Source organism: Caloenas nicobarica, chromosome 2, assembly GCF_036013445.1.
Source record: "Caloenas nicobarica isolate bCalNic1 chromosome 2, bCalNic1.hap1, whole genome shotgun sequence".
Classification (NCBI taxonomy): Eukaryota; Metazoa; Chordata; class Aves; order Columbiformes; family Columbidae; genus Caloenas; species Caloenas nicobarica.
In genome coordinates, this window is record NC_088246.1 from 114,816,766 (window position 1) to 114,843,098 (window position 26,333).

Below are 26,333 nucleotides of genomic sequence, written 5' to 3' on the forward strand. Positions count from 1 at the left end.
ATCTATGAAGACCATGGGAAGTTTGAATTTGTTTTTCCTTGCTAGATCTCACCCTCCAAGATCCTAAACTAAAACAGAATTCACCTTTGCTTTCCAGCTCTGATTTACTACTACCTTTAAATAACCATACTAAAATTAGATACGCATGATACCTTGCAAAATATTTTTTTTAAAAAAGCTTTATTAAACATATACTCTTTAGAACATACTTAAAGACTTCTACAACCTTGAAGGAATCCTCTGTCATACATAGAAGTTCTTATTTTCAGTACTAAATAGAGCATGTAAGCAAGTGCAACTCCCACATAGTAACTGAATGGTAACAGAAGCAGCCACTGGTAAGTGAAACGTGTAGAAAACTATCTCACGACTTAAAACTGGGTTAGCATCTGCATAGTACAGCAGGAATAGATAATCATCTGTTCTGTATGACTACAGTTCAGTATTGAATGCAGTACTGGTCTATTAGTATCCATTTCTTTTTCAATAATAGAGTATATATCTTTCAAAATATATAAAAAATGTGTAACTTTAAGTACAGAGAAAGCTAAGTAGCTTAGGTACATTTCCACATTAATGAAAGATGTTTTATAGCATTAAACAGCCATCTCCATTTTAATAGGTGGATGAGGATTATAATCTTCAATCTGAAAGTCTTCTGCCTTAAAGTCACTGATGTCTTCAACCTTACGAAGAATTCTGAGTTTGGGGAAAGGTCTTGGCTCCCTCTGAAGCTGAAAAAGAAGCAAGTTTATTGTATAAAGCTAATACTTAACACAGAGATTTTGTGTTATAAATCAGATTTTATTAATCTCAATTCCGATTACACTATGTTGATTTTCCCTCCTCCTCAAGAAGAGTTACACTCAAAAAAAAAGAAAATTATAATAGCATTAGTGTAGGGAGCAGCAGCATAATTTTTAAGTGGGTTCCCTGATCATCCAAATGCACTGCAAGCATTTTCAATTTGCAGAGCAATTCTCATTGTTACAAATTAGACTCCTTGCAGGGGAAACTAAATTGGAAATTCTGACCCAGAGGTGCATCAAATATGCTGCAGTTTCTCACAGGAACATTTGGGTCTGAACCAATAACTAGTTCTCTGGATGGCTTTACACCATACAAATGGTGAGGATATTCAGTCTGAGCTAAGTCTAACGAAATAAAATTCTGATTTGCTCCTACTGCAACAAATTACTTTCTGAAGAAAACAGAGCCTTATTCGGCCAAATAGTAATACCAATTAACTCTGTGAATGGATAATTTATCCTTTTCTGGTATACTACAAAGACATTTTGTGTTTATCTGTATTAGCTGGGATGGTTTTCTAAGGTTTTGGAATGATGAAGTCAAAAGTAAGGGCAAAGATTCTGGATCTCTAACTTGGTTCTAGAACGGTACACTGAGGTACATTTCAGTCACGTTTGTATTGTGTTTCTGTTTGCCACCTCAGTTGAACAGAGGTTAAGGTACTACAATTATTCAGGTAGAAATGAGAATCCACACAAATTAGTATTTGCAAAATTATATTTATAATACCAAGATAATTTTGTATTGGATAAGCATCGTGGAAGATGAAAGGATACAAGAATACAGAACAAGTACGTACTTGAACTTTCAGAGGTTCCACATGATTCAGGTATATGTGAGCATCTCCTAATGTGTGTATGAACTCTCCAGGCTGAAGAGAAAAGAGGATACAAGTGGTTTTCAAATAGTCACGTTTCAAGAAAACAAAAAATTATAATGCTTGGAGTATTGATTCTTAGCATCTTATATCTAGTGTGGAATTGCAGCTTCTGTACTGGATTGGATTACCAAGGCATCCTTACAAGCTTCAAAGGATACTATCTTCCCAGACTAAAGAATAATTAATGAAAAACATAGCTCACCAAAAAATGTATCTTTAAAATCCTGCTAGGATAATAGCTCTGGTAAATGAATGGAGCACTAGTGATCTTCTCACCAAAATGAGGCAGTGACATCCAGCTTTTCCACTCCATTTCTAGTAAGCAGGACTCACCCAAGTTGGTTTCAAACTAGTTGCCTTAGCCGCTACCAAACGTGGTTTGTGGCAGCAGAGGTGTCAGTCACAGGCTAAACCCAAACCTACTTATCGAGCATCCAGATGGATTTTGCAAGCGTGCTAGTTTTGTGACTTAGCAGCACCTGAGCAATCTAATTTAACTTAGGTTTATCAGCTATTTTGCTGGTCTCTGACCAACGCAGATCAGCCCTCGGATATATCATAATAAAAACCACCAAAGTTGTGAGAGGAAGTGGCTAAGAAACAACAGCTGCTTTATGGACATAATGTTAAACTTCCCTTTTTTCAAGTACTTTGGCCTAATTTCTTAAGTACATCTGCAACTGCTATGAAGTTTGATTCTTCCGTACTTCTCCAGTTTAAGTTCCTCTTCATGTTGCTGGTAGCAGGAGGATCAGGTCCAAATGGCCTTGGTAGTATAATTTTTTACATGGTAGTATAATTTTTTACATGAAAGGGGGTTTCACCTGTACAAGGTTGTGATGCATTTAAATTACTCCGCCAAATTACAAATTGTAGCTCTAGAGTCAGGATAGTAGCTATTTGAGCACATACCACCAGTCTACATAATCAGGAAATGAAAAAAAATGCCTAACTGAAATTATAGCTGGAAGTTAGGTGGGCAGAATACCCAAACCTTGACAGCAACCACTGAGCTACTGTTGGCTTCCAATCAAAAACACATGCTACAGAATTTAATCACTTGTATGTTACTACCCCATAAGGAGAAGTCCTCAGTTCACATTTCTAAGCAGACTAGTGGAACAGGTCTGTTTTGACATGTTCAGTTACGAAGACTTGGAGCATCTTCTGTCTGTTTGACCTGAATCTAAGAATTCTTACAGTGCTGATCTTGACTACTGATACAGACCAGAAGCAATTCACATTAAATTCATGAGGCCCTTATACATATTTCAGCAAGACTTTGAACAGTATGTTCATTCCAGTTTTTCTTGGATATGACATGAAGAGTCTCATCTTTGAGTCCCTCACTCCTCAGATAAGATTAAGTAAAACGATGAAATAGCCTACCTTTAGCCCTGTGACATGGGCAATCATGTATGTGAGCAGTGAATAGCTGGCAATATTGAAAGGCACTCCGAGTCCCATATCTCCCGACCTCTGATAGAGTTGGCAAGACAATTCACCATTCACAACGTAGAACTGGCAAAGGGCATGGCATGGAGGCAAAGCCATCAGAGAAATATCTAGAATTGTAGTACAGGAAGGAGGCGGGAAAAAAATCGTAACAGTATTAGTGTGTTACAAATGTAGAAGATGCAAAACCTGAACAAGCATTTAACGAGATACAGTAGAGAGCAAAAATTCAACTGCACTATCATTCTGTTGCCTTTTTCTCATTTAAAAGCACCTGCTGCCTAAGCAATTAAGTCTGGGTCATGACAAGCTGTCTCCTGGGCTGTATGACCAGAGAAGTCATGAACAGATATTCCATGGAACAGATTTATGCCATAATGCTGCACAGCAGTTTAGTTTTACCTCAGTGAGAGAGCTGATTTCCCTAGAGGAAGATATTAAGAGTAAAATTAAGCATTACCCTGAAGCAGCTTCTAACCGCTTCATCTTACTTCCCATTGCAATGCGCCTTTACTGCTTGTTGAGATATTAAAGATCAAGAAAAAACTAATAATCAGAAAACAAATGATCTTTTGAGTGCTTATCTACACTTACAAGGGCAGATAGTGCATTTACAGCTTGGTAAGGAAAACTTTAACGAGGTACCTCCTGGTGTCTGAGAATGTTTAACCTGTGGCATCCCCTTTCAGAGACACAAGTGAAAAAAGCTGGGCGATTTTTTTGTGAACAGATCTACTGTTGCTCAAGTGAAACATTCTATGGCACTAGCTCTTATTTAGAAGTAGCCCTACAGAGTGAATGGATATCTAGACAACTTATGTTTTAGGAGATGATTACAATACAAATAATATTTTTGTCCTCTAGTTTTAAGATTTTGGTAAGTTTACAATCTATTATATGGCTAAAAACCAGAGACACTGCTTCAGTATGCTCCTTCTTGGTTTTGTTTTTTTAATGTTTTTAAAATAATAATCGCTGTCTTTGAACAGAGACCATATGTCAAAGACACTGGCAGCCAGGTACAACCCTCACTTTAACCTGGAGACAAAAACTTAGAAGTAATACTTCAAAATTTTTGAGGTCTGAACATGAGAATTAAGTAGAAAGAGAACAAAGCTGAGAATCCCTGGCCGTTTTTACTGTATTCCTGGTAGTTTATAAAGAGGAAGCAAGGACACCAAATGGAACTGACTGTTGACACAGGATTAGAACATAGTTTAGTATACAGCAAGATAATGCGCAACTGCATTCACTTAAAGTCTGCTGTTCAATACCTTTGGGATTCCAAGCACACATAATGATTCTTCTGTCATCTGGATTGGTTTTGATCGTTTCAATCACTTTTTGCAACTGATCAACTCCTTGGTTGGAGTAATCTGAAGAAAGATACCAAATAAGATCTAAGCCAGATAGATTCAAGTCATGATATTTTTTTTTAAAGCCCAGCCCACATCCCACTGAAAAGTTATAGCCAAATGACAACCTCCCAAGATTTTACTGTAACTCTGAAAGTTATTAAATTTATCAGTTGACATCCTCTAAATGCAGGCTATTCTTGCTCTTCCTTAGGGTGTTCTAAGGCTTGTGAAATTCTCATTATGGTTATTTTTGTATGTCCCCCCTTCTCTTTTCTGTGCTTTGAGTACCTTTAGCACCCACTGAAATAGACCACTCCTACTTAGAACACTTTATTCCAAGCCTCAACAACTAGACTTTTTTTAAAGACCAAAAAAGAAGTCTGCATAAGCACTACATCCCAGAAAACAAAAGTTGCAATACAAAAAATAGTTAGAGCGTATTATTTTATCCTTCATGATGGCTTGTTACCTGAACAGGACAAAAGCGGTACTGGAATGGGCAAGATATTGCCACCTAGTCATTCGTGGCATTTAAACTGATTTGCTCATTGCATTTCTGGATTAAGATGCCTTTCCACATGTTAAACTTGCATGGTACAGTGCTCCTTCTTAATTAGAAAAAAAAAAAAATTATGCCCACACCAGTAAATGGGGTGCCAGAATTCTTTGCATGCTCAAAAGGAGAAAGTTTTCGACGGATCTAGCACTCACGAGGTCACGTATGAAAACTAAATTTCCATAGCATGTAGTGCCAGAAAAGAACTTTAATCGCATATATTTAGCACAGGATATTACACTTCACCCAATGACGCTCGCAGGCTGCTTTTTAGGCTCAATACCAGTTATATAAGAAATTTTCTGGAATTAACCGAACATTAGAATGGATTCCAGAATAGCAGAGTTACTCATTGTTCTGAATAATGCCAGTGAATCAGCACGGCTGGTAACTAATTTTTTCTAGTAACTCTTATTGCAAAGCAACACCGAATTGATTACAGGGAGACCCAAGCTTTCAAAAAAAAAGGTAGTAATATATAACTAGCATCTCAGGGAATTCTTCTGCCAGCAATACTGTGCCAGAAACCTTTTCAAATGGTTATGTTAGTTCCTGAAGCTAATTACCTATCCATTAGTAATACATTTTAAGGAAATCTTTTCGTAATGAAACCTATGGGAATTTATCCTGTTCATTTTTTCCAAGCTATGTTATGCCCCATACCTTTTAAGTTCAGAAACACTGAAACATTTTAGTAAGTTTTTAGACATGACAGTTCACAATTTGCACCATTTGTGTTATCATAAAACTGTATTCTGTCAGCGGTCAGCTTGCCAATGCTAAGTCTAATACCTGTAACTAGTGTGAACTTTGAGACTGTATTGACAAAAAAAACACAAGAGGAAAAAACACCATTAACCATGTTGTTATTTTGAGACAAAAATCACACCAACCAGACAGGGGCAATCTTTTACGACTCTTTTTTTTTTTTTCATGGCAGTCCTCTAAATGTTTTATACATCCCCTCCTTCAGTGACTTAGAAGAGAGCCATCAAGACACTTCAGAGTAAGTTTAATGAACCACTTCCACTGAAAATAATATCAACAGGTACTGCATGACATTGTAACTTGTTACAGCTATTCTGTCAACAGCATCATCAGCTATGGATACATCCTACTTTGCTCCAGCTGCAGAATGGAAAAAATATTTTCCACAGACTCCAGTGAATGCAGTGCACATACATCAGTTCTTGCCAGCACAACTGTATCATGGAAATTAGGATGCTGCATTGGTGTTCTGGAAGTGAGGTATCATAGTTATCTCACTAAACAATCAAGACTGTATTTGTATGTGATTACCTGTGTGCATATCTTTGTATTCTGCTCCAAAGTGCCTCCACTGGAAACCATAAACTGGTCCCAAATCCCCCTCCTCTCTGGTGCTGAAACCCTGCTTATCCAGGAACTCACGTGATCCATTAGCATCCCAAATCTTCACTCCTTTTTCAGAGAGCTCTTTGGCATTTGTAGAACCCTACACAACACAGACAGTAAGAAGTCTACATCCTAATCCCAACACAGACGACATGATATGAAACAGCTGTATTAAGCTTTGCTAGTCTACAGTATTTCTCCACTTACAAAGCATGAACAGTCTGATTAATGTACTGGATGACATTCTCACACACAGACAGAATAAAACTTATGCGCAACTTACTAGGATGAAGTTTGAAGTGCCATGCTGCTGTTATTTAATCTGGGATTCTGATAACTTTGTGAATGCACAAACGGTACAGTCTCAAGGTCAATTGTGGTCTACCATTTCATACACACATTTGCAGAGAACAAGATTTTACTCTACAGACAGATGAAAGTAGACAAACAAAAAATGTACAGCCTAGGCATTGTCTTTCTCAAGCCACCTAAAATGAGCTTAAGGTCTTAAAAATCCTTTTGATAAAATGACAAATATGACAAAATGACCCAGAGAAATCTCACTGAGTTCTGCAACATGTCTAAATCAGCCCACTCAAAAATCCAACATAGAAAGTGTTCTGGTTTGGGGAGTGTTGGTCTTTTATATTTTAAAAAAAGACACTTTTAAAAATGAATGTGTATTTGAGTCCTGCTATCTAGCAAATGGTTTTTAAAATGAATGTGTATTTGAGTCCTGCTATCTAGCAAATGGTTAAGTAGACTTTCCCATAACTGCACAATGTCACAACATACAAAACAACACTTACATTGTAATGTATTATCTACAGTTGAATTTTAATTCTCTAACTACAGCTATTAGCTCTACTAGATCTCAGGTTTTTGCTACTAAAAAGCCTAGTGTTTACATCAGTCTGTCTTCACCTGTGGTTCTGCATTGCTTGTTTCTGTTCAAATCAAGCTATCACAACATTGAAAAGCAGATCATTAAATTGCCCACAATCTACTTCATATTATTATTTCTTATTCAAACACTAATAAAGAGAGACTCTACTAGACTTTATAACTGTGGGGTATAGTCAAATCAGCGAAAGCTCTCGCTATTTCAGACTATTTCCCTTAAAAAGAAACTGAAGAAAACCCCTTCTGATTGGTAACAATGCAACAGTCTCCACAAAAACGCACAGAATGTCTTGAAGATACTGGCCTTCCACGTGTAGTCAAAATACTAGCTGATTGCACTTCCTCTGTCATACCAGCAGAAGCATCTGCAGTTACCTCAAATTCCTTAAGACACTCCACACTAGTTAGTTCTATTGATAACCTCACTCTCAGGCACACCACCCATGGAGACATTCAAATACTGAACCTTGATGAACCAGAGCAGCTCCTCCAGCACTCCTTTCCAGAATACCCTCTTGGTCGTTAGCAGTGGAAACTGATCTGAAAAAGAGTTTCAGAGTGTCAGAGGTGACCAGCGATTCCTCAGGATGACCCAGCTTAGGTTTTTCTCCACCCAGAGGGTAATGCCACCATCTGACATTCAGACGTTTCCATATGAAGTACGAAGTTAGAATCACAGAATCATTTTGATTGGAACAGACCCTCAGGATCATCGAGTCCAACCATAACCTAACTCTAGCACTAAACCATGTCCCTAAGAACCTCGTCTAAACACCTTTTAAACACCTCCAGGGATGGTGACTCCACCACTTCCCTGGGCAGCCTGTTCCAATGCTTGACAACCCTTTCTGTGAAGTTTTTCCTAATATCCAATCTAAACCTCTCCTGGTGCAACTTGAGGCCATCTCCTCTTGTCCTGTCAGTTGTTACTTGGCAGAAGAGACCAACCCCCTCCATGCTACACCCTCCTTTCAGGTGGTTGTAGACAACGATCAGGTCTCCCCTCAGCCTCCTTTTCTCCAGGCTGAACAGCCCCAGCTCCCTCGTTGGTAGGGGATGTGCAATTCTCATATTCAGACCAAGGAAGACAGGAACCCAACTTTTATTTTCCTGGACAGAGGGGGAAGATGAATTATCCACGGGGGCCTGGACAAACTCCACTGTAAGGACTCTGTGGCGCAGCCTGTGGATGTACGCAACAGAGAGTGGAGGCTTAAGATAAAACGATTGGCAAATCTGCCTCACAAACCACCCTTCCCACTATGCTTGAAAGGTAGGAAGGACCAGGACAGGCTGTCTCAAAATCTTATCCGGCTTTTCACGCGGTGACGGCCACGGGGCCGAGCCAGGCCTGGCTGCTGGGCCGAGGGAGAGGAGAAGTCCGGGTTGCTGGCGGGAGGGCAGGGAGGGGGAGCAGACGGGACGGCCCCAAACGCCTCGGCAGGCCCCGCAGCGGGGCCGAGCCGCGGCCCTGAGCGGCGGGAGGCCTCGCTGTCAGCGGGCGGCCGCGGGGCTGCCCCGGGGAAGGAGATGGCGCCCCTCCACCCGGAGCGGGGCGGGCACGGCTGGGGCCGCGGCGGGCAGGGGTGGGGGGCCGGGGCCGCGGGGCACCGACCTCTCAGGCTGTACCGCGCCTGCATGCCGAAGACGGAGATGGTGCCGGTGCCGGTGCGATCCTCCTTCCGGTGGCCGTGCTGAAGGATGTGCCGGACCTGCCGCAGGTACTGCGGCTCGCCGGGCTCCGGCTCGGCGGCCGCCGCGCTCGGCGGCTCCCCCTCGGCAGGCATGGTGGGCGAGAAAGCGCCCGGAGAGGCTCCCTGCGGGGCGGCGCGGGCTGCGGCTGCCCGGCTGCTCTCCCTCCCGCCGGCCGCCTCCCCCCCGAGCCCGCCAAACCGCGCGCTTTCCCGCCGAGCGGCGCCGAGGGGCGGGCAGAGCGGGGCAACACCCCGCCTCTTGCCCTTCCCGTCGAGTTTAAAGTCGTTACCCCTTGTCCTGTCACAACAGGCCCTGCTAAAAAGTCTGTCCCCATCTTTCTTACAGGCCCCTTTTCACAGAATCACAGAATCACAGAATGTTAGGGATTGGAAGGGACCTCAAAAGATCATCTAGTCCAATCCCCCTGCCAGGGCAGGAACACCCAGATGAGGTTACACAGGAAGGTGTCCAGACGGGTTCTGAACGTCTCCAGAGAAGGAGAATCCACAACCTCCCTGGGCAGCCTGTTCCAGTGTTCCGGCACCCTCACTGAGAAGAAGTTTCTTCTCAAATTTAAGTGGAACCTCTTGTGTTCCAGCTTGAACCCATTACCCCTTGTCTTACTGTTGGTTGTCACCGAGAAGAGCCTGGCTCCATCCTCGTGACACCCACCGTGTTAAGTACTGAAATGCTGCAGTAAGGTCTCCCCGGAGCCTTCTGCTCTCCAGGCTGAACAGCCCCAACTCTTTCAGCCTGTCCTCATAAGAAAAGTGTTCCAGCCCTCTGATCATTTCTGTGGCCCCCTCTGGCCCCTCTCCAACAGGTCCATGTCTTTCCTGTACTGAGGGCTCCAGAGCTGGGCACAGGACTCCAGGTGGGGTCTCACCAGAGCAGAGCAGAGAGGCAGAATCACCTCCCTCAACCTGCTGGCCATGCTGCTTCTGATGCTGCCCAGGATACAATTTGCTTTCTGGGCTGCAAGTGCACATTGCCGGCTCATGTCCAAGCTTCCATCCACCAGTACCCTCAAGTCCTTCTCTGCAGGGCTGCTCTCAAGAGTTTCATCTTGTTGACATCAGCTCCTGTCTCTCATATTTCTATGTCATTTTGCATCCTGACCTGTGTCTTCTGCGCTGATTACAACTGCTCCCAACGTGGTGTCCTCTGGAAATTTTCTAGGTGTACTCTCTATGTTGGTCAAAACAAACTGACTTTTCTCTGAATATTTACTTGTTAGTGTATCTTAGAAGGCAGGTGTTTTGTAAGAGTCACTTATCACTCAGATAAAGCCCAAGTTTCTGACTACAAAATGCTGCCTCTCCTTACAGAAGCCAGGAATACTTATATTTCCCACTAATTAAAACAATGAAATGGCCTCTTACCTGTGTAGTTTTGTATACTTTGCATGTATAGAAGTAAAGGTATGGTATAATTAGGGTATAGTTATTTTTCCGTGCTCTAATATAGATATTTTTGTACACTTTGAAATTAATACAATTTGTTTAGCAGATACAGTTGGAAATGGTGAATATAGCTGTGTGCAAAAAAATGCTTAGAAATGCCAGGGATAGCAAATGAAACTGAATCACCTAGAGCTCTGCTTCTAACTGAGAGATACATCAGTTCTTAACCATTATTATAATTTGCAAATACCATTGAAAGCTAATGTGTATAATTTAGGAAAAAACAAACATCTTTTCTGATAAAGAATTCCCTGTTAATTATGACTCCAGAGGCAAACTACAAGTAAGAAATGCCAAAGGCAGAAGACTTACTCATTACTGCATATTCAGAAAAGACATTTAATGTACATGATAAACATCAAAAGCAACTGGAAGAAGAAATGGAACATTTTCATTGGAAAATAATATGCTACATACATATGGAAATCTGCTTGATTCAGACTTAGCTGAATGTGCAACATCTGTAGGGACCAATCTTGAAAAGGCTTAAGAATGTGCTTGAATTTAAGTATGCAAATGGAAATTATTTGTATGCTTACAGCTGATTATTTCCTTAAATCTTTGCATAACCAGGGCCATAGCTGGTTGCCAAAGATTACCTAATTTACAACATAAATAACATTTTATTTAAATAAATGAATATTAAAATGGATTTGAATTTGGTTTTGAGTTAAAAGATTTCTACAGTGTGCGGTTGCTAGGTCGTATGTCACAGTATTTTCTAAGCAACTGTTTACTAAGCGAGTATTTATTATATGCAACTATTTTAACCATAGTAATTTAACAGTTAGCTGTACGTTGAGTTTAGGGATATTTCACCTAAGGAGTATATGCTGGATTTCAGGAAGAAAGTTTTCACACATCTTCTTTCCTAGGAGAAAAAAAAAGTGATTAAACATTTTGGGTTTGGATTGAGAAAAAGATGTTAGAAAAATAAGTAAATGGAGAATGTATTGGTGCCCTGCCAAGGAAACATACATGACATTAAAAAGACAGAAATGGTTTTTTTTTTCTCTTTTCCCCTTCTTACAGATATTTCCCTTTTCTCGTAGAGTTTTAGCTCTTTGCTTTTGTCACACTGTCATATACCCTCAATCTGTTGTGCAAACTGAACATAAAATGGGATTGCGATTTGGAAATTAATGCCACTTTCCTCAGGTATGAAATGGCTACACAATGTACATTGCACAGGAAAATGAGACTAAGATTCAGGCTTAAAATCCTAATCAGACTAAGGAAATTAACATTGTTATCATTTGGCTTTGAAGATTAGTCTTGCATAATCTGAAAGACTATATTTTGTCAATAACTGCATATAAATTACAGATAATTTTGAAGAAAAACTGTAGAGAAACTGTGTTGAGTATTTTATATGTTTATAAATATTTAAAATGTTTGTATTTTAAGTATAATATACATATAATTTCACCAATATTACCTAAGCAAAGTTCCCGTTGAGGCTTATATTAATATATTCTGAGTAAATTCTGCAGTCCACCTCAGCCTCTCTGATGAAAGTAATTTCTTTCATGTGTTTAAATATTGAATCTGACCTCCAAAGAATAACCAGAGTCAGGCATTGGAACAGGCTGCCCAGGGAAGTGGTGGAGTCACCATCCCTGGAGGTGTTTAAAAGGCGTTTAGACAAGGTTCTTAGGGACATGGTTTAGTGCTAGAGTTAGGTTATGGTTGGACTTGATGATCTGAAATGATCCTATGATTCTGTGATTCAAATATAAAATGCTGACATTTTCTTCATCTTCTTTGTTAATGTTGAATCCTTTTTACGTGCCTTCTGAGACTTCTTCGTGCATTCAGGTCATACTTTATTTGCTGAGATGAGGATATCGGACACCCATGGCCTAAAGAGGAGCCATGTCCAAATCTACTGCGCCCTCAAAGATTGAGAGGACACTGCAGTGATTCGCCCGTAGGTCTCACATCTCTTGTGGCTCTGACCCCTGGGGGAACCAACTATGGGAGTCGGAGGCCACCTGAAACCAACCCCATGGGGTTGGAGAATATGAAGCATTGTTTTCCCCTGCCTCTTGGCCTGGTTCTTCTCTTTCCATCTGGGAATTTCTTAAGCCTCAGGAGAGACCTCTGTGAGCCCTTCTACGAAAATGGTTACAAGTCCATGAGAAAGATCTTTTAGTGCATGTCAGACTGCAGGCTCTGTTGACACTTTATGTGAGCAGAGAGCCGCTAATGGGAAAATGTTATGGTAAAACAGCACTTTCAAGTCCTGCTGCTGATTCTAACTTTGTACTGCTTTATCATAAAAAATAATAAGGACCATCCTCTTAAACACCACCTAAAATAAAAAAAATATTGTATAGTGGTAATTCTGGTTCATTCGTGATTAATGAACACAAAGACATGGGTTTTGATGCCAAGGCTCTAGACTGTGGTTGTGAGGCAATTCTTTTCTGAATAAATATTTATCATCACATTACCTCATCCCAGATGTTACTTAAAGATTGAGAGTTTCACAGTTAAATAGGTCTTTTAATATCATCATATCTGTGTTTTGCAGGGTAGAACATTGAGCCTTTGTGTTTGTTTTCCATAATGCTTGTGTTTGTCTCTCAATCAATGTGTCATTTCTGAAGAGACAGTCTTGAATATACCATGATGGAATCCTGTTCCAACTAAAATTTATTGCAATGTAAACACCTCTTATAAAAAATTGCATTCTCTATGAAAGGAGAAAAAATGAACTTACTACTTAAAAATTCTGCTTATATAGTTGCAGTGCTTTCCGAGCTATGTATTCAATGAATTCAGCACTCTTTGGGTCTAAGTTGGGAGGAACTTTAATGGTGAAAGTAGGTGAAGTCAGAATATTCACTTCTACCACGGTTTCATTTTTACCAGAGGGATCCCCAGGTAGCACCTAGGAGAGAACAAAACAGTACTTTAGACACTGCAAACTACTGCTTACTTTCGGTTTTGTTTATACCTACTGTGCCTAATGCCTTTAATAAGGAAAAAATAAATAGAAGAATATTTTAAACTTGGCTACTTTCTTTGAATTACTTTCTTCTGAAAAAGTAGTGGGTGTCTGAATTTATGCCAAAGTTTATTGTAGGTGGTGGGAAGAGCTGACATGGCACTGCAAGACCGTATTGTTAATATTTACACCACGAACTACATCTATAAAGAGCTTCCGATCTCCTAATGAAAACTTGTGTGTGAGTCGTCCCACTAATTTTGAGACACAGCTTGTGAGATTGAAGTTATTCTTTCCTATGTGTTTTTCTAAGCCAGACGTAGTTCTGTAGAACTAAGAGCAGACTCAGTTGGGAAAGGGTTCTGAAATATTGCCTGTCCCCTTGCTCCCAATTTTGTGCTTTTTGGTGGATTGCACAATCATTTTGCATAAATTTTTGTAGTGATAGTGGTACCTTGGATTTCTGGGTTGTAAGGGAGAACAGGATTTGTCCCTTGCCCAGGAAAATGGATTGAATTTACCTCGGATATCTCTTTGTGTGTGAGATACAGTTCATTATTATGTACTTATTGCAATATTGACAGATGCCGTTAAAGATATGCAGCTTCCACTGCAATAACCTGCATAACATTTGCCTTCTTTGAGCTCTAGGATATATAGGTACAGACGTAGACATATAGCTATATATTCAGCGATCTAATAAGGGTGTGTTACTGACTGGTACAGTGAAATTTATCTGGGAAGGGAATCTGAGGCCAGTCAAAGCTGCCAGTGACAATTTACTCTTATCAGTCAGTGACTCAGGTTAGCCTGTCAGCCATCCATCAGACTAAAAGGATTTAGAGGAAAATAGTTTCTAATCTCTGGAGTTTCAGCTCATTGACGGATTATCAAGCATACACAAATTCAAGATGAGTAGGAACTTCGTGTTGTAAAAACCAAACATTACACGTGTACAAACATCTGCAATCCCCAAGAGCATAAGTATGAGCAAAACGTAGGTTGAAGACAGCACTGTGCAATAGTTCCCTTCAGTAAAAACCCCTTACCTTAACTATATTGAAAATGTTTTCTGGTCCGATGGTCGTATTGGATAACTCAGACACCCACCCAAATCGTTCTTTCATTTTGTTCAACAAGTAGGAAGTGTCTTCTGTGTGACGCTGAACCACCTGGAGAATCTGCTCATACTGCTCCCCCGAGAGATTAACCAGCTTAAAGGCTTCATCAAACTTTATGTGCAGTTCGGGAACATTTGGGCAATCTGTTAGAAAAGACAGCCAGCATGAAGCTTATAGGAAAGTAATATGTCTTATACTTCATCTTTTCTATCTGAAGTATGGAAAACTGTAAAGAAGTCTAGCAAGGGGGCATGTTTTGGGTTGGTGTTTAAACAATGCTAAAAAAACCCTACCAGTAATTCTTGGTGACTTATTTTGGTAGATTTAGTTTAGGCTGAAAATGACTAAATGGATTAATTATCCTGTATGTGATATTACGATGACCTGCCAAGTACTTTAAGGTTTATATCATATATAATGGTGGTAGATTTTGTGATATGCTAAATAAGAACTGGTAGTTTGTGCATACAGCAACTTCTTGATCTCCTTATTATCTTATTTTTCATATTGTGTTATCAATCCATCCCAAGCATATAGGTTATTGCAAGAAAGCCTGTAATGTATGTTAGGATACCTGTTGAGTGTTAAGGCCTAATATTTATCTAACAATATCTAGACATTAATATGTGACTAGTATCATCTGCCATGAATTCAGAACCAAAGATTGCTGTTTTTTTCTTTACTAAAATATGGACTTGAAACCAGAATATTATATTATTCCTATACAAAAATTACCATTGTGCTGGTTTTGGCTGGGATAGAGTTAATTTTCTCCACAGTAGCTAGTGTGGGGCTATGTTTTGGATTTGTGCTGAAAACAGTGTTGATAATACAGGAGTGTTTTCATTATTGCTCAGCAGTTCTCACACTTTTCTCCTTCTCACCCCACCCCACCAGTGAGCAGGCTGGGGGTGCACAAGAAGCTGGGAGGGATATTCCAAAGGGATATTCCACACCATATGGTGTCATGCTTAGCATGTAAAGATGGAGGAAGAAGAAGGAAGGGAGGGCTGTTTAGAGTGATGGCATTTGTCTTCCCAAGTCACGGCTACACGTGATGGAGCCCGGCTTTCCTGGAGATGGCTGAACACCCGCCTGCCAGTGGAAAGTAAGGAATGAATTCCTTGTTTTGCTTTGCTTGCATGTGCAGCTTTTGCTTTATTTATAAAAACTGTCTTCATCTCAAACAGCGAGTTTTCTCCCACTTACTCTTCTGATTCTCTCCCCTATCCCACTGGGGGAGAATAAGCGAGTGGCTGCGTGGTGCTTAGTTGCCAGCTGGGGTCAAACCATGACAACCATGGACAAATTCAATTTATTCTCTGTTAAATAGGACTGTTAAGGGACACCCTTAAGGTGATAGTACAGTAACCACAGATACAGACTGGTACAAAAAGGTATTTTTAGTGAGATAGAAGTAGTCTGATATTCTTTTCAAAACATATCATTGAATCATTAATATTTGCTGCACTGAAGATATTCTGAAGACATTTGGGTTTAAGCATATTCTGTGGATGTTAATACCTAAGTAATTCTGGAAATACAGGTGTATTATGCTGCAGCAGGAGTCCTGAGAGCAGTTCTAGGTGACACAGTCTGATTTTTTTCCAGGTGCCCGTGGAGAGTGCATGCCAGAGCTTTGCCATCCCCTTACATACTGACAGGCACTCAGTCCCCTTTTTGTCCTTCACACTAGCCCTGTTTGCTGACATGGTTCGAGAAAGAATAATTACAGGCTCTTCAGCACTTGCTTTCTCAGTGAGGAGCTGAATGCTACCTGATGTTACGTCTGTCTGTCTGCAGGAGAAGCAAGTTTGAGCTTCTCGCTTTCTGCTCAACACTTCTGCACCCAGGCAAGGCCGATTACTGCCTGGCCTCTTGCTACTCTTTTGGATGGCAACTCTGACAAAATATATAGGTATTTTTGTTAGAGTGTGTAGAACTTCTCTTTGGACCTCCAGCGGTATGTTAACAACTGAGTTATACTGACACTCTGTGGAGACAGTGGGGAAAGGTAACTGATGTCAGCTGGAACGAGGAATAGTGTTTGTATCTGTAGTTATAATAAAACCTCAGTGACTGAATGTTAATTCCAAAGCTATGGAAACAGCGCAGTAGAAAATGACAGCCTCGAAGTCTACAAACCAGTGATCAATGCATACAGAAAAGAATTGGAAAATAGCTATTTACCATGCAAAAGGTTGTCTTGACATTTTTGACATCTCACGTGAAACTGTGGGCATCCAGAGGAGTTCTCCCGAAGCTCCCTGCACAGAGGCCTCCGGCGCTCTGACACAATTTTTGAGAACATGCCACTTCGGTCAGGATCTAGAATGAAGTCACAGTATTTTTAGACTTAGGGTCTTGATAAGTATAAGTTTGTTACATACTCTTGTGTGTTATAATATAATTTCTTGCTCTAAATCTAAAATATCTGGCATAAATCCCTTCCCCCTACCCCCCACTCCCTGCCTGCCCCCCCAAAAAATTAAAAAAGGGAATGAAACATTGAAAAGTAGAAGTCAGGAGAAGATACAAATCATATTTTCTTTCAAGGAATTCATGCCACTGTAGTATATTCCCTTATAAAGGCATAGTAGCATATTCCCCACTAATAGCCAAACAATTGCTAATGTTATTACACATTATTTCTACAACATGCGAGTTCTGGCAAGATCTTTTTAACTCTTAAAAGGCAAGATGTTTTGTAATCATGTACAGCTAGATGAGAGCACAGTACCAAAGCTTATTTCTGGGGTAATGCGGGTCATGATACAGGAAAAATTTAAGAATGCTGTTGTAGAATCACTTAACTTTATATTTCTTGATGACCATATAATGGTTATGGCATGTGCCAGTCGAAGTATATGGCATGTGCTTAGTGTGGTGACCTTACGGATAGGCACCAGCGTGTTTGTATTATGCTTATTTTCTATTTGCACTAGTAAGATAGGAAGGATAGGACTTACTTGTATTCTGAAAGCTGACCATGTTTTTTCCCCTCCGTTGAGATTTATCACCTGAAACCACCATTATGGCCAGAATTTTTCTGATCACTGGAAAACCAAGTGGCTGGTTTGTGTTTGATTGGCACCCTGCATTGCTGCAGAAGCCTGGAACAGGCCTTGCAGCTGTCTGTTTGAGCTTAATGTCATTGGGCAAGGGCAGGGATATGCCTGGACATCTCACAGAATTACCCTAATTTTTCAGAATTGGTGACACATCAATATGAAATGAAACTAATCATATCCTGACAAATGCTGAGATCAGACCTGTCAGCCAGCCTGGTGAAAACCTGCATCTTTCATGAATTCAAGAGCTGCTGAGGAACTCCTGTGAATGCTTTGAGGATTGCCCTGAAAATCAGGCTGTGTAGGACCTTTAAGTCCCCCTGTGACATTTCTTTGAGATTTCTAGGTGATTTGAACCTTTTAATTTAACCAATAAATTTATCCTTGACCCATGCCTGTATAACCAAAAAAGCCTCTAGATCTTTTGTACCAAATCTCACACTAACATACCGCAAACTGGATCATTGACCATAGTTTAGCAATCCCAAGGGGTTTGATGTCATTGACAGCACAGTCGATTTTTATTTTCTAACACTTGCCTTTGGTTTGTTCTGGCACATCTCTTCTATTATCTCTATATTCGTCAAATACTTCAGTAATCACCTCACTGACACCTTCAAACACCGTCTTACTGAAATCAAATATTATCTGTAAAAAGCCAGGTATACCCCAGCCTTTCTGTGAGCCGTTGTTTCTGGTGGTGTCCTCAGGTAAAGCTGGCATGCTGGGAGATTCATTCAAGTCCAGATCAGACATGAAATAAGCCTGAAAAGACTGGTCAAATTCTTTTTGCATCTGCTTGAAAAAAATGAAACTTCTGTCAAATATTGAGCCCATGTCAGATAATAGTTGGCTAAATAAATCTTCCATTTTTACTAGCTGGGTATCCTCTTTCTCAGGCTTTTCGTTAAAGTGGATGTCTTTTCCTTGATCCTCATGAAAAGTAAAAATGAGTGGAGGTATTTTCCTCAAAAAATCTTCAACCTGTGTATAAGGAAGAGATAAATCAGCTGCCTGATGAGTTATCAGCTTTTCATCTCTCAGGAAAGTAGCTCTAATTTTTTTCTTTCAAATACCCATAGAAACAATGCACTCTTAATAACTGCAATCACGGCATATTGTCCAAAGTAATTTAAGACACTAGAGTCTAAAGAGTGAAAGTACATCCAATCTAAATTATTAGCTCCAAATGAGATCTGGAGTAAAAGCGTTGCCAGTTGGCCTTCAATCTGTGGAGGCTCAAAGCTAGTATAGATGTTTGGGTTTCTTCCAACAATTTGAACTTTATCTTGGAAACATTTCTGTGGTACTTATGTGCAGCATAGAGAACAGGAGGCAACTGTTCTCTCCGTGACCTGCCCTCTCTCACCAATGGCCAAGTCCTTATGTCCTTGTGCAAACCAAAACCCATTGCAATCACTGAAGCAGTGGCTCCACGTCCATGGTTTGATGGTGGAAGAGATCGAGTGCTGGCTTTGCTTTGCGGAGTTCCCAGTCCCTGGGTCTCACCAATTGGTTCCCTGCTCTGTGCTTTAGTGCTCTACTTTCGTCTGAGCAAATGCAATGTTTTATGGAGCCACACTTCATGGCGTAGAAAACTGGTAAGGGTCAAGAAGCATCCTGCCAAACACACCCACATACATATACATATTTTTTTTAAATTCAGGTCAGCTGCTTGATCTAATTGATAGCGCAGCTCAGAAGAAAGATGCGTTGTGAATGGCACTGCAGGGACAGCCGAAGCCAGTATTGCCCCTGCTGCCTGGGTGCCACAGGCCACAGCTATCGTCTTTGTCCCCTTTTTTAAAAAAGATTCAAGTCACAACATGTTTCTCACCTCAAATGCTTCAAAAAAAACATATATCTCACTGAGGATGTTACCAAGAGGGCTAGAAATAGTGTCAGTGCAGTATATAACTTTTACTGCCATAATTTCAACCTGACATCCACAGACTTCTCAAAGTCCAAGAGATGCATTTGAGATATCCAATAGTCCAAATTCAAAAGCCTATAGTCTTAATATCTTCCACATTTTCACCTGAATAATTTTAAGAATATGCACAAATGTTAAACACCTTTGCTCTAAAGCTTGTAATTTCTGACACACACCATGTTTCATTTTAAAGTGATCATATTTTTCAGTGCCTGAGGATGTGAAAGCTAGGTAATCTGGCTAGAATTTCAGTAGCAGTAATTGGGCAGTTTTGGTTGTTAAGCTGTATTTAAAGCATATGCCCAAATAAAAAATGTTATTACAATTTTGTTAAATCTTGTAATAATAATGTATCAGCCAGGAAAGCATATTTTCTTTCTGGTAGAATTAGGGAATCTGCTGACAGTCCCTTCTGTTAAACAGTTAAGCATTTTAAAGCTATTTTGTTACTTAAAGAATAGATCAAAATAAGCATAGGAAAGAATGATGTTGCATAAGTAGGTGATTTTTTTTTTCCCCATGGAATTTTACTGACTATATCTACACTTTTAACTCTCCTACTTTCAAATGGACCATAAGAATCTATGTGGTATTTTTCACAAACTGTTATTGAGCATCTTAATGCAAGTTCTACTGTGAGAGAAAACACTGTGTATCTGGAGTGATTCCACTGGAGTCAGGAGAATAATCAATTTTGATGGAGTCACGCCAGGGTGCAACTCATTTTGGCTCAGCATTCAATGAATCTAACTGCATGTAATCTCTGCCATGTAACTGCACATTTCCACACCCTCTGAATCAAATTAATTTTAGTAACCTGAAATAACTGGCAGAGCTGGTATTCAGAAAATAAGATGTGCTGTCTCTAAAACTGTTAGGTGAATTCAGGAGTATTTCCCAGATACAAAATTTCTTCCTACCTTTCTTCTAAATGTTGACAAACCATGTTTGCAAGTTGTATAAAATCTCATGCAGGTGCTTTCTAAACAAGATTCACATTCATCCCATAAATTTTTCAAGGATACTTGACATTGTCTTTCTTCTTCTTCCAATCTTTCCTTTACTTCGTCCATAAGTCGGAAGGCTTGCTAAGTAAGAAAAAAGATTCAGTTGAGGGAAATTTTCAGATTAATATACGAAATGCTTATACCAGTGTTGATCGCTCATTTGGGGTATCTACGGTTCATTTTTTTGCTAATCTCTAACCATTAGGATAGGTTTCTTCTTGGCTGCAGTCACATATGGAGGGAACTGAAAATTGAAGAACTTTTCCCTATAGAGGTTGTTTTTTTTTTTTCATAGGCACAGCCTATGAAACCAGACAGATCTCTAAAGTCTACCTGAATCTTGGAGGTTATGAAAAAAATCACACGTCTTTCTGTGCAAGAGACCTTTAACCTCTCCCAGGGTCATGTGCTCAACTCAGATATTTTTTCTCTGTATTGTATCTGCAGTATTCATCTGTTCCACAAATAGCCCTTTTTGTTGCTTTGCTCTGTTCTTTAAGGGACTGATATTTCATGAGGCTCAGTCCTTGCCATACATAAATTCTTATGCAGAAATATGTAAAACTGTAGCATTTCCCATTTGGCATTGTACTAATCAAAAGCCTGCTTTTCTGGAAGTGTGAGGCATTCCTTTTATACTGAAGGGAAATAAGACGCATTTTACAATGCTGCTTCTATTTACTGCATCATTCTTCATCAGGTAGAGCACAAAGCCGAGCAGATCAGAAGCAGCGTTTTAGAATAGGTTTGGCAGTGGAAAGACAGATAGATTGCACGTCATGGATTTCTTTCTGCAAGTACAAGACATTTTAATAGTTTAGGTTTCCAAACAATGTTCCAGGTTGTTGTATGACAGAAACCTTTTTAAGTGGTCACTTTTATTCCTTTCTGGCAGCGTTTTAATAGGGAAGAGGCTCACAGAAAACTTCTGTCAGAATGTGCTTAGTAGAGACAGTAACTGTGGTATTCATAGTCTAATTATTTTCTGATCTTTCTAATATATTTATTCACTATTTAATGAACTCTTGCTGTGGATGCGAGTTCTGTGTAAATGAAATCATCCAGTAAGAACTAAAAACAGCATAGAGAATGGGAGGGTACTGGTGTTCCTAAAAATGTTAGAAAGCTGTCAGGTAATTTTTTGGCTTGCTAATATGAATAGTTTAAACTAACTACCAGACGTTGGGCCAAGAAAGAATTTTCTTTCAAGTTCACCAAGAGCAATAGTTAGGATCTTTGTATTTTTTAAAAAATATACAGTAATGTCTGTTTCGCAGGATGATCTGAGCACATGGCTCTGAGTCTAGGCATTGTGCTAGGACACTGGAAATTCTCCTGATCCACTGTACTTTCTCTAGGCCACGTTATAATTTGTGGTTTTGATATTTTTCTGAAGGTCTGGAGTTGGCAAAACAAGCTGGCAAATATCTTGTGTCCTGAGGTGTAAAAAGACACGTGAGGCAAAGATGCTGGACCTCCTGCATGAAACACCTTTAGAAAGTTACTTGCAGTTGCCTTGGTCTGAATTCAGTGAAGCAGGAGATTTTGAGAAATGAGCAGTAAGCGCCATACTTTATTCAACACATTGCTGTTGCAGCAGCTCTGACTTCTGGATGTTAAAAAACTCAGGTTGTCTCTCCAGAATAATGTTTGAGTCCGCATACAGCATTTAATGTCTCCTTTTACTGCAGAAAGAACTTCTGTATTTCTACATGATGGCCACCATCAGCTTGACTGTGCCGAGGCTGCTGCTGGTTACCTCCCAATTGCAGAATAAAATGTAAGAACCCAAATCTCAAGGAAGGTGGTGTCAGATGACATGTTTTACCTTACAAGTAGAATGGGCTGAGAGAAGGTAACTTGCTAACTTGTGGTAACTCAGCTGTATTTTCTCCAGTTCTCTCTCTTTTATTTTCATTTTAGAAAGAGCTTAGGCATTCAGCCACAGGGAAAAATTAACAAGATGTCACTTGGTTAGAAAGCTGTATTTCTAAGGAAAGATGGAAACTTTTCACCTCTAGCTTTTGAAAGAACCACGCAATCTGGAAGAAGCACCAGCGAGGCAGGCAGTGCCCTTCCTCATTCCAGCGCAGTCTGAAAGCTTCCATCAGGAGTGAAGCCTCAATCTGCCAGGGCCCTGCCAGCAGGCAAGCTCTTTCTTAAGAAATCGGCAAATATAAACTAATGTTTTAAATTCTTCTGAAATGTGAACATCCAGGTTCCTCATACGCTAAGAAAGGATGTCTGTTGGACCAGCTCCAGCTTCTGGGAGACAGGCAGCGAGAACATGGATAGAAGTTCCATGAGAGTTTTCTTCCACTAGTGAGAGAAAGGAGCAGAAGCAAAGATTTGCTATCGGTCCTGGCTTTGCTATGTGACCACCTAAAGAGACATGCTGCTCAGAGTGTACATACCATGTGGTTTACATTCTTCCCAGAAAAGGGAAGACACCAAGGGATCCCTTCTGGGTTACTGATTGGGCTAAGCACAATGGCATGCCATACCACTTCCATGAAGGAGGCTAAATACATGTACAATCTGTCTCATCTTTGATTTAAAATATCCACAACTTAACAAAAACACAGACGAGAAAAGAACAACAGATGCACTTCAATTACCTGTTTTTCTTCACTGCTCTTCTTCAAGGTTTTCATCAGATCTATGTGCTTATCTTCGTTTTTTTCCATCATAATTTTCATCTGCTTAATACCAATCAAAGCTTTCTTTACCTCTTCATCTACATACTTCTCTCCAACTTCAGATAATACTAAAAAAAGCCAAATTATACAGTGACTTAATCAGACTTTAACACTAGCAGAAATTGTCATGCACTGATGATGAGGGAGAATGAAACAGCTCTATGTTTTCTTATGGTTGCAAAGCCAAATTCTTGAGCCAGTGAAGACTGAGTAATACAGAACCAAGATAATTTCCATCAGATAAGAATCTGGCCCACAGCCTTTGCTCGTGATCAGCTGTGTGGAACTCAAGCTGTATACCTGGCTATCCTACTTCTGGTCGCTGAATCTCTGAATAGTTGAGTCCAAGCCTCCTGCTCAAAGCAGGGTCAACTAGAGCAGGTTGCTTGGGACTTCATCCTGAGTTTTTGATATCTCCAAGGATTATTTATATTTTTTCTAATGACATAACCTGTATATTTGTCTTTGATCTGAAACTAGGCTGTGACAGCTTCCCTTTACGTCTTGAAAATGAGGATTACAGGTGCCTTCAATCCGCTTTCATAAAAATACATTTTCTAGACTTGCTGTGAAGTAATGACCATAGAGTTTTGGTGACAGCCCAGGCTGGCCCACACGTTGCACCTCGAAGCTCTGCATGATTACCTATCCTTTATCTGTATTTGTTGCCTTTGCAGAAATAACCTGAATATCACTGGAACTATACAAAGTAAAGAACACATCACTCTGAGACTGCCAAAAACACAAGTCAGTCTTCCTTTACATCTTTCTTCCACTCCCCAAACTTTGTTGTTGTTGTTCTTACAGCAATATTATTCATATAGACTGACGCAAAGGAATATTTCATGGCTGATCCTCTTGGGATTCCTATCCACAAAATAAAACCATGCTTAAAGGTGAGCATCTGCAGAATAGCTATTTTTTTTCTAAATTAAGTAATTTTATTTCAATTATTTGTAATAACCATCTTTTCCAGCAAAGCATATACTTGTAGAATAAACATTTTCAAAGATTATTTAAACAAATAAAATAATTCAAAATCTGTTAGACCGAATTTTGGATTCAGTTTATATTCTAATGATCTATGAGGGACCAAAGAACCTATAAAAATGCTGTAAATACTTTTTTTGCAAGGGGATACTTATCTGCTAATCCCTTTACTTTCTCATCTCGGTTGTTCTTATCTTCTCACTGTGTGTGTGTGGCTGCATGTAGTCAGCTATATGATGGTTTCTTAGCTCCATACATGAAAGAAAATCCTCTTGACACCAGTGAGTGTGGAAGTCAAAATGCACCAGGAGACTGGAGACCTGGGCCCAGGAGCTTCTAGCACACCCCTGGTAGCAAAAACATACGTACGCTTCAGGTTTTCCCGGAGATTCATTTCCTCCTGCCTTGTCGGTGCACACTGATGACCCTTCAGCCATAGCACGTACATTATAAATAACCAAGAGGACTTCATGTTCTTTCTGTTAAAGAAGCAAGATGGTGCAGTTAAATGTAAGCATCTTCATGGTGCTCAGATGCCTAGGTGTAATATTTACTAAGTACTATACAAGTCTTATTAGTTTTGATTTTAACTATGGTTCCTGAGATCTTTAATATGCACTGAAATGCTACTATTAATGAAAACACATGAGTAAGAAGCCTGACCTCATTTGCAATTATCTGTTCAGACTAACTAAATTAATTCCACTGAGTTTGCACAGTGGTGTAACAGAATCAGGACATATATATATATACATATATATATAAAACTGGAAACTTATACAGCTCTGTCTGTCCTTTCTACCTTGTGAAGCACACTAGCTACTGATCTCCTACTATGTTCTTAGTTCATATTATAAATGCATCCATGCTAAACATTATTGCCAAATTTTAAAAGGGAGATTTCTAGAATGTTCTTCCCGTTCTTGTCTCCAAACATGCAATTCCTTTCATTGTCATTCAGGGTTGTACTTAATACAGCAGGCACAATAATAAGTGTTCCAATAAATTGGCAATTTGATCAGTTTTGTAAACAAGCACATCGGCATTTGAAAGAAGTTCCTACAAAATAAGAGAAAAAAAAAAAAGCCATTTGCTTTATTTCCCTCCCAAGAGCACTCAGAAGAGAAAAGCTGATTTTTTAGAAACCACGCAACTGCACTTTGTAGTTCTCATCTGATTAAGTGAACACAGTATTTAAGTGCCTTCTTGTTAGCCAGCATAGCCTCGTTGGAGGTGCAGTTATCAGCTGCGTATGTAAATTAAGAGCCTGGATTTATTTATAGCCTGTATTTACTTCTATAGTTACTTGCATATTGTACCTTTACATTTCTAGTGAAAGATCAATTAACTTTGCAAAGAAATACAAACCCGTTACCAAGGAAAAGTAAAAAAAAACCCCAACATATTTACCATTAATACTGAAACACCTCCTCTGCAAAATTGCTCCCTGCGTCAGGAATGGGTCGGGCTGTGTTCTGATCTAATTGCCGGGAGTGTCAGGGATTTTGCCATGTTCTACTTATCTGATGAGAAGGTACTTAATCCTATTAAGGGGACGTTTTGTCATTAGGCTGGAGGATTTTGTGTGTATGGGACTTGACGCTCATTTCTGTGGGTGAAGCCACTAGAGGGAGCGTTGGGCAGAATTGCATAATTTCATGTAATTTGGATCTGCTATTTTTTGGTAGTCAGTAGCCTTTCATTTTACGAGCTCTTCTATCATCCTGCATTTTGCCTTAGGAGACATCTGCGGCTTATGTTCTTAGTGAAATTGTTACAATTAGTTTGCTAAAAATAGCTTCCAACATTTAATCTTTGCTATAAAAACCACTGGATTATGTAGTAGCCTTCTCTGCATACCTTCTGAAGATATAGAAATTGAAAAAATTCAGAAATCCAGATGCAGGCTGGCATATGAGTGAAGTCTGAAATAAGAATAAATAAGAAAAAAATTGGCATTTTGTACATCATTATACTTGCTCATGTTTTGGAGGTTTGCCCTCTTAATGATTTTCTTCAGTTAATCCATGTGTGCGAAATATGTCTGGGATCTGACCTGCATGAA

General features: G+C 39.7%; 2 protein-coding genes across 3 annotated transcripts; both read right to left on the reverse strand.

The window, feature by feature from the left end:
• Window positions 1-248: 248 nt before the first annotated feature.
• TYMS (thymidylate synthetase) lies at window positions 249-9,153 on the reverse strand. The gene is made up of 7 exons (XM_065629319.1): window positions 8,952-9,153; window positions 7,803-7,876; window positions 6,359-6,533; window positions 4,420-4,521; window positions 3,080-3,255; window positions 1,610-1,681; window positions 249-734 (listed from the first exon to the last, which is right to left on the reverse strand). Exons 1-7 carry the CDS (start codon window positions 9,121-9,123, stop codon window positions 597-599), a joined length of 909 nt encoding a protein of 302 aa, XP_065485391.1. The 5' UTR covers window positions 9,124-9,153; the 3' UTR covers window positions 249-596.
• A 4,069-nt stretch (window positions 9,154-13,222) lies between these two features.
• Window positions 13,223-24,740, reverse strand: CLUL1 (clusterin like 1). 2 transcript variants are annotated; one of them, XM_065629911.1, is made up of 7 exons: window positions 24,638-24,740; window positions 23,198-23,346; window positions 20,493-20,660; window positions 18,179-18,623; window positions 16,759-16,896; window positions 14,497-14,711; window positions 13,223-13,390 (listed from the first exon to the last, which is right to left on the reverse strand). In XM_065629911.1, exons 1-7 carry the CDS (start codon window positions 24,738-24,740, stop codon window positions 13,223-13,225), a joined length of 1,386 nt encoding a protein of 461 aa, XP_065485983.1. The 2 variants fall into 2 exon arrangements, with proteins under 2 accessions (XP_065485983.1, XP_065485982.1); XM_065629910.1 differs by having other exon boundaries at window positions 18,173-18,623.
• Between the last annotated feature and the right edge of the window lie 1,593 nt (window positions 24,741-26,333).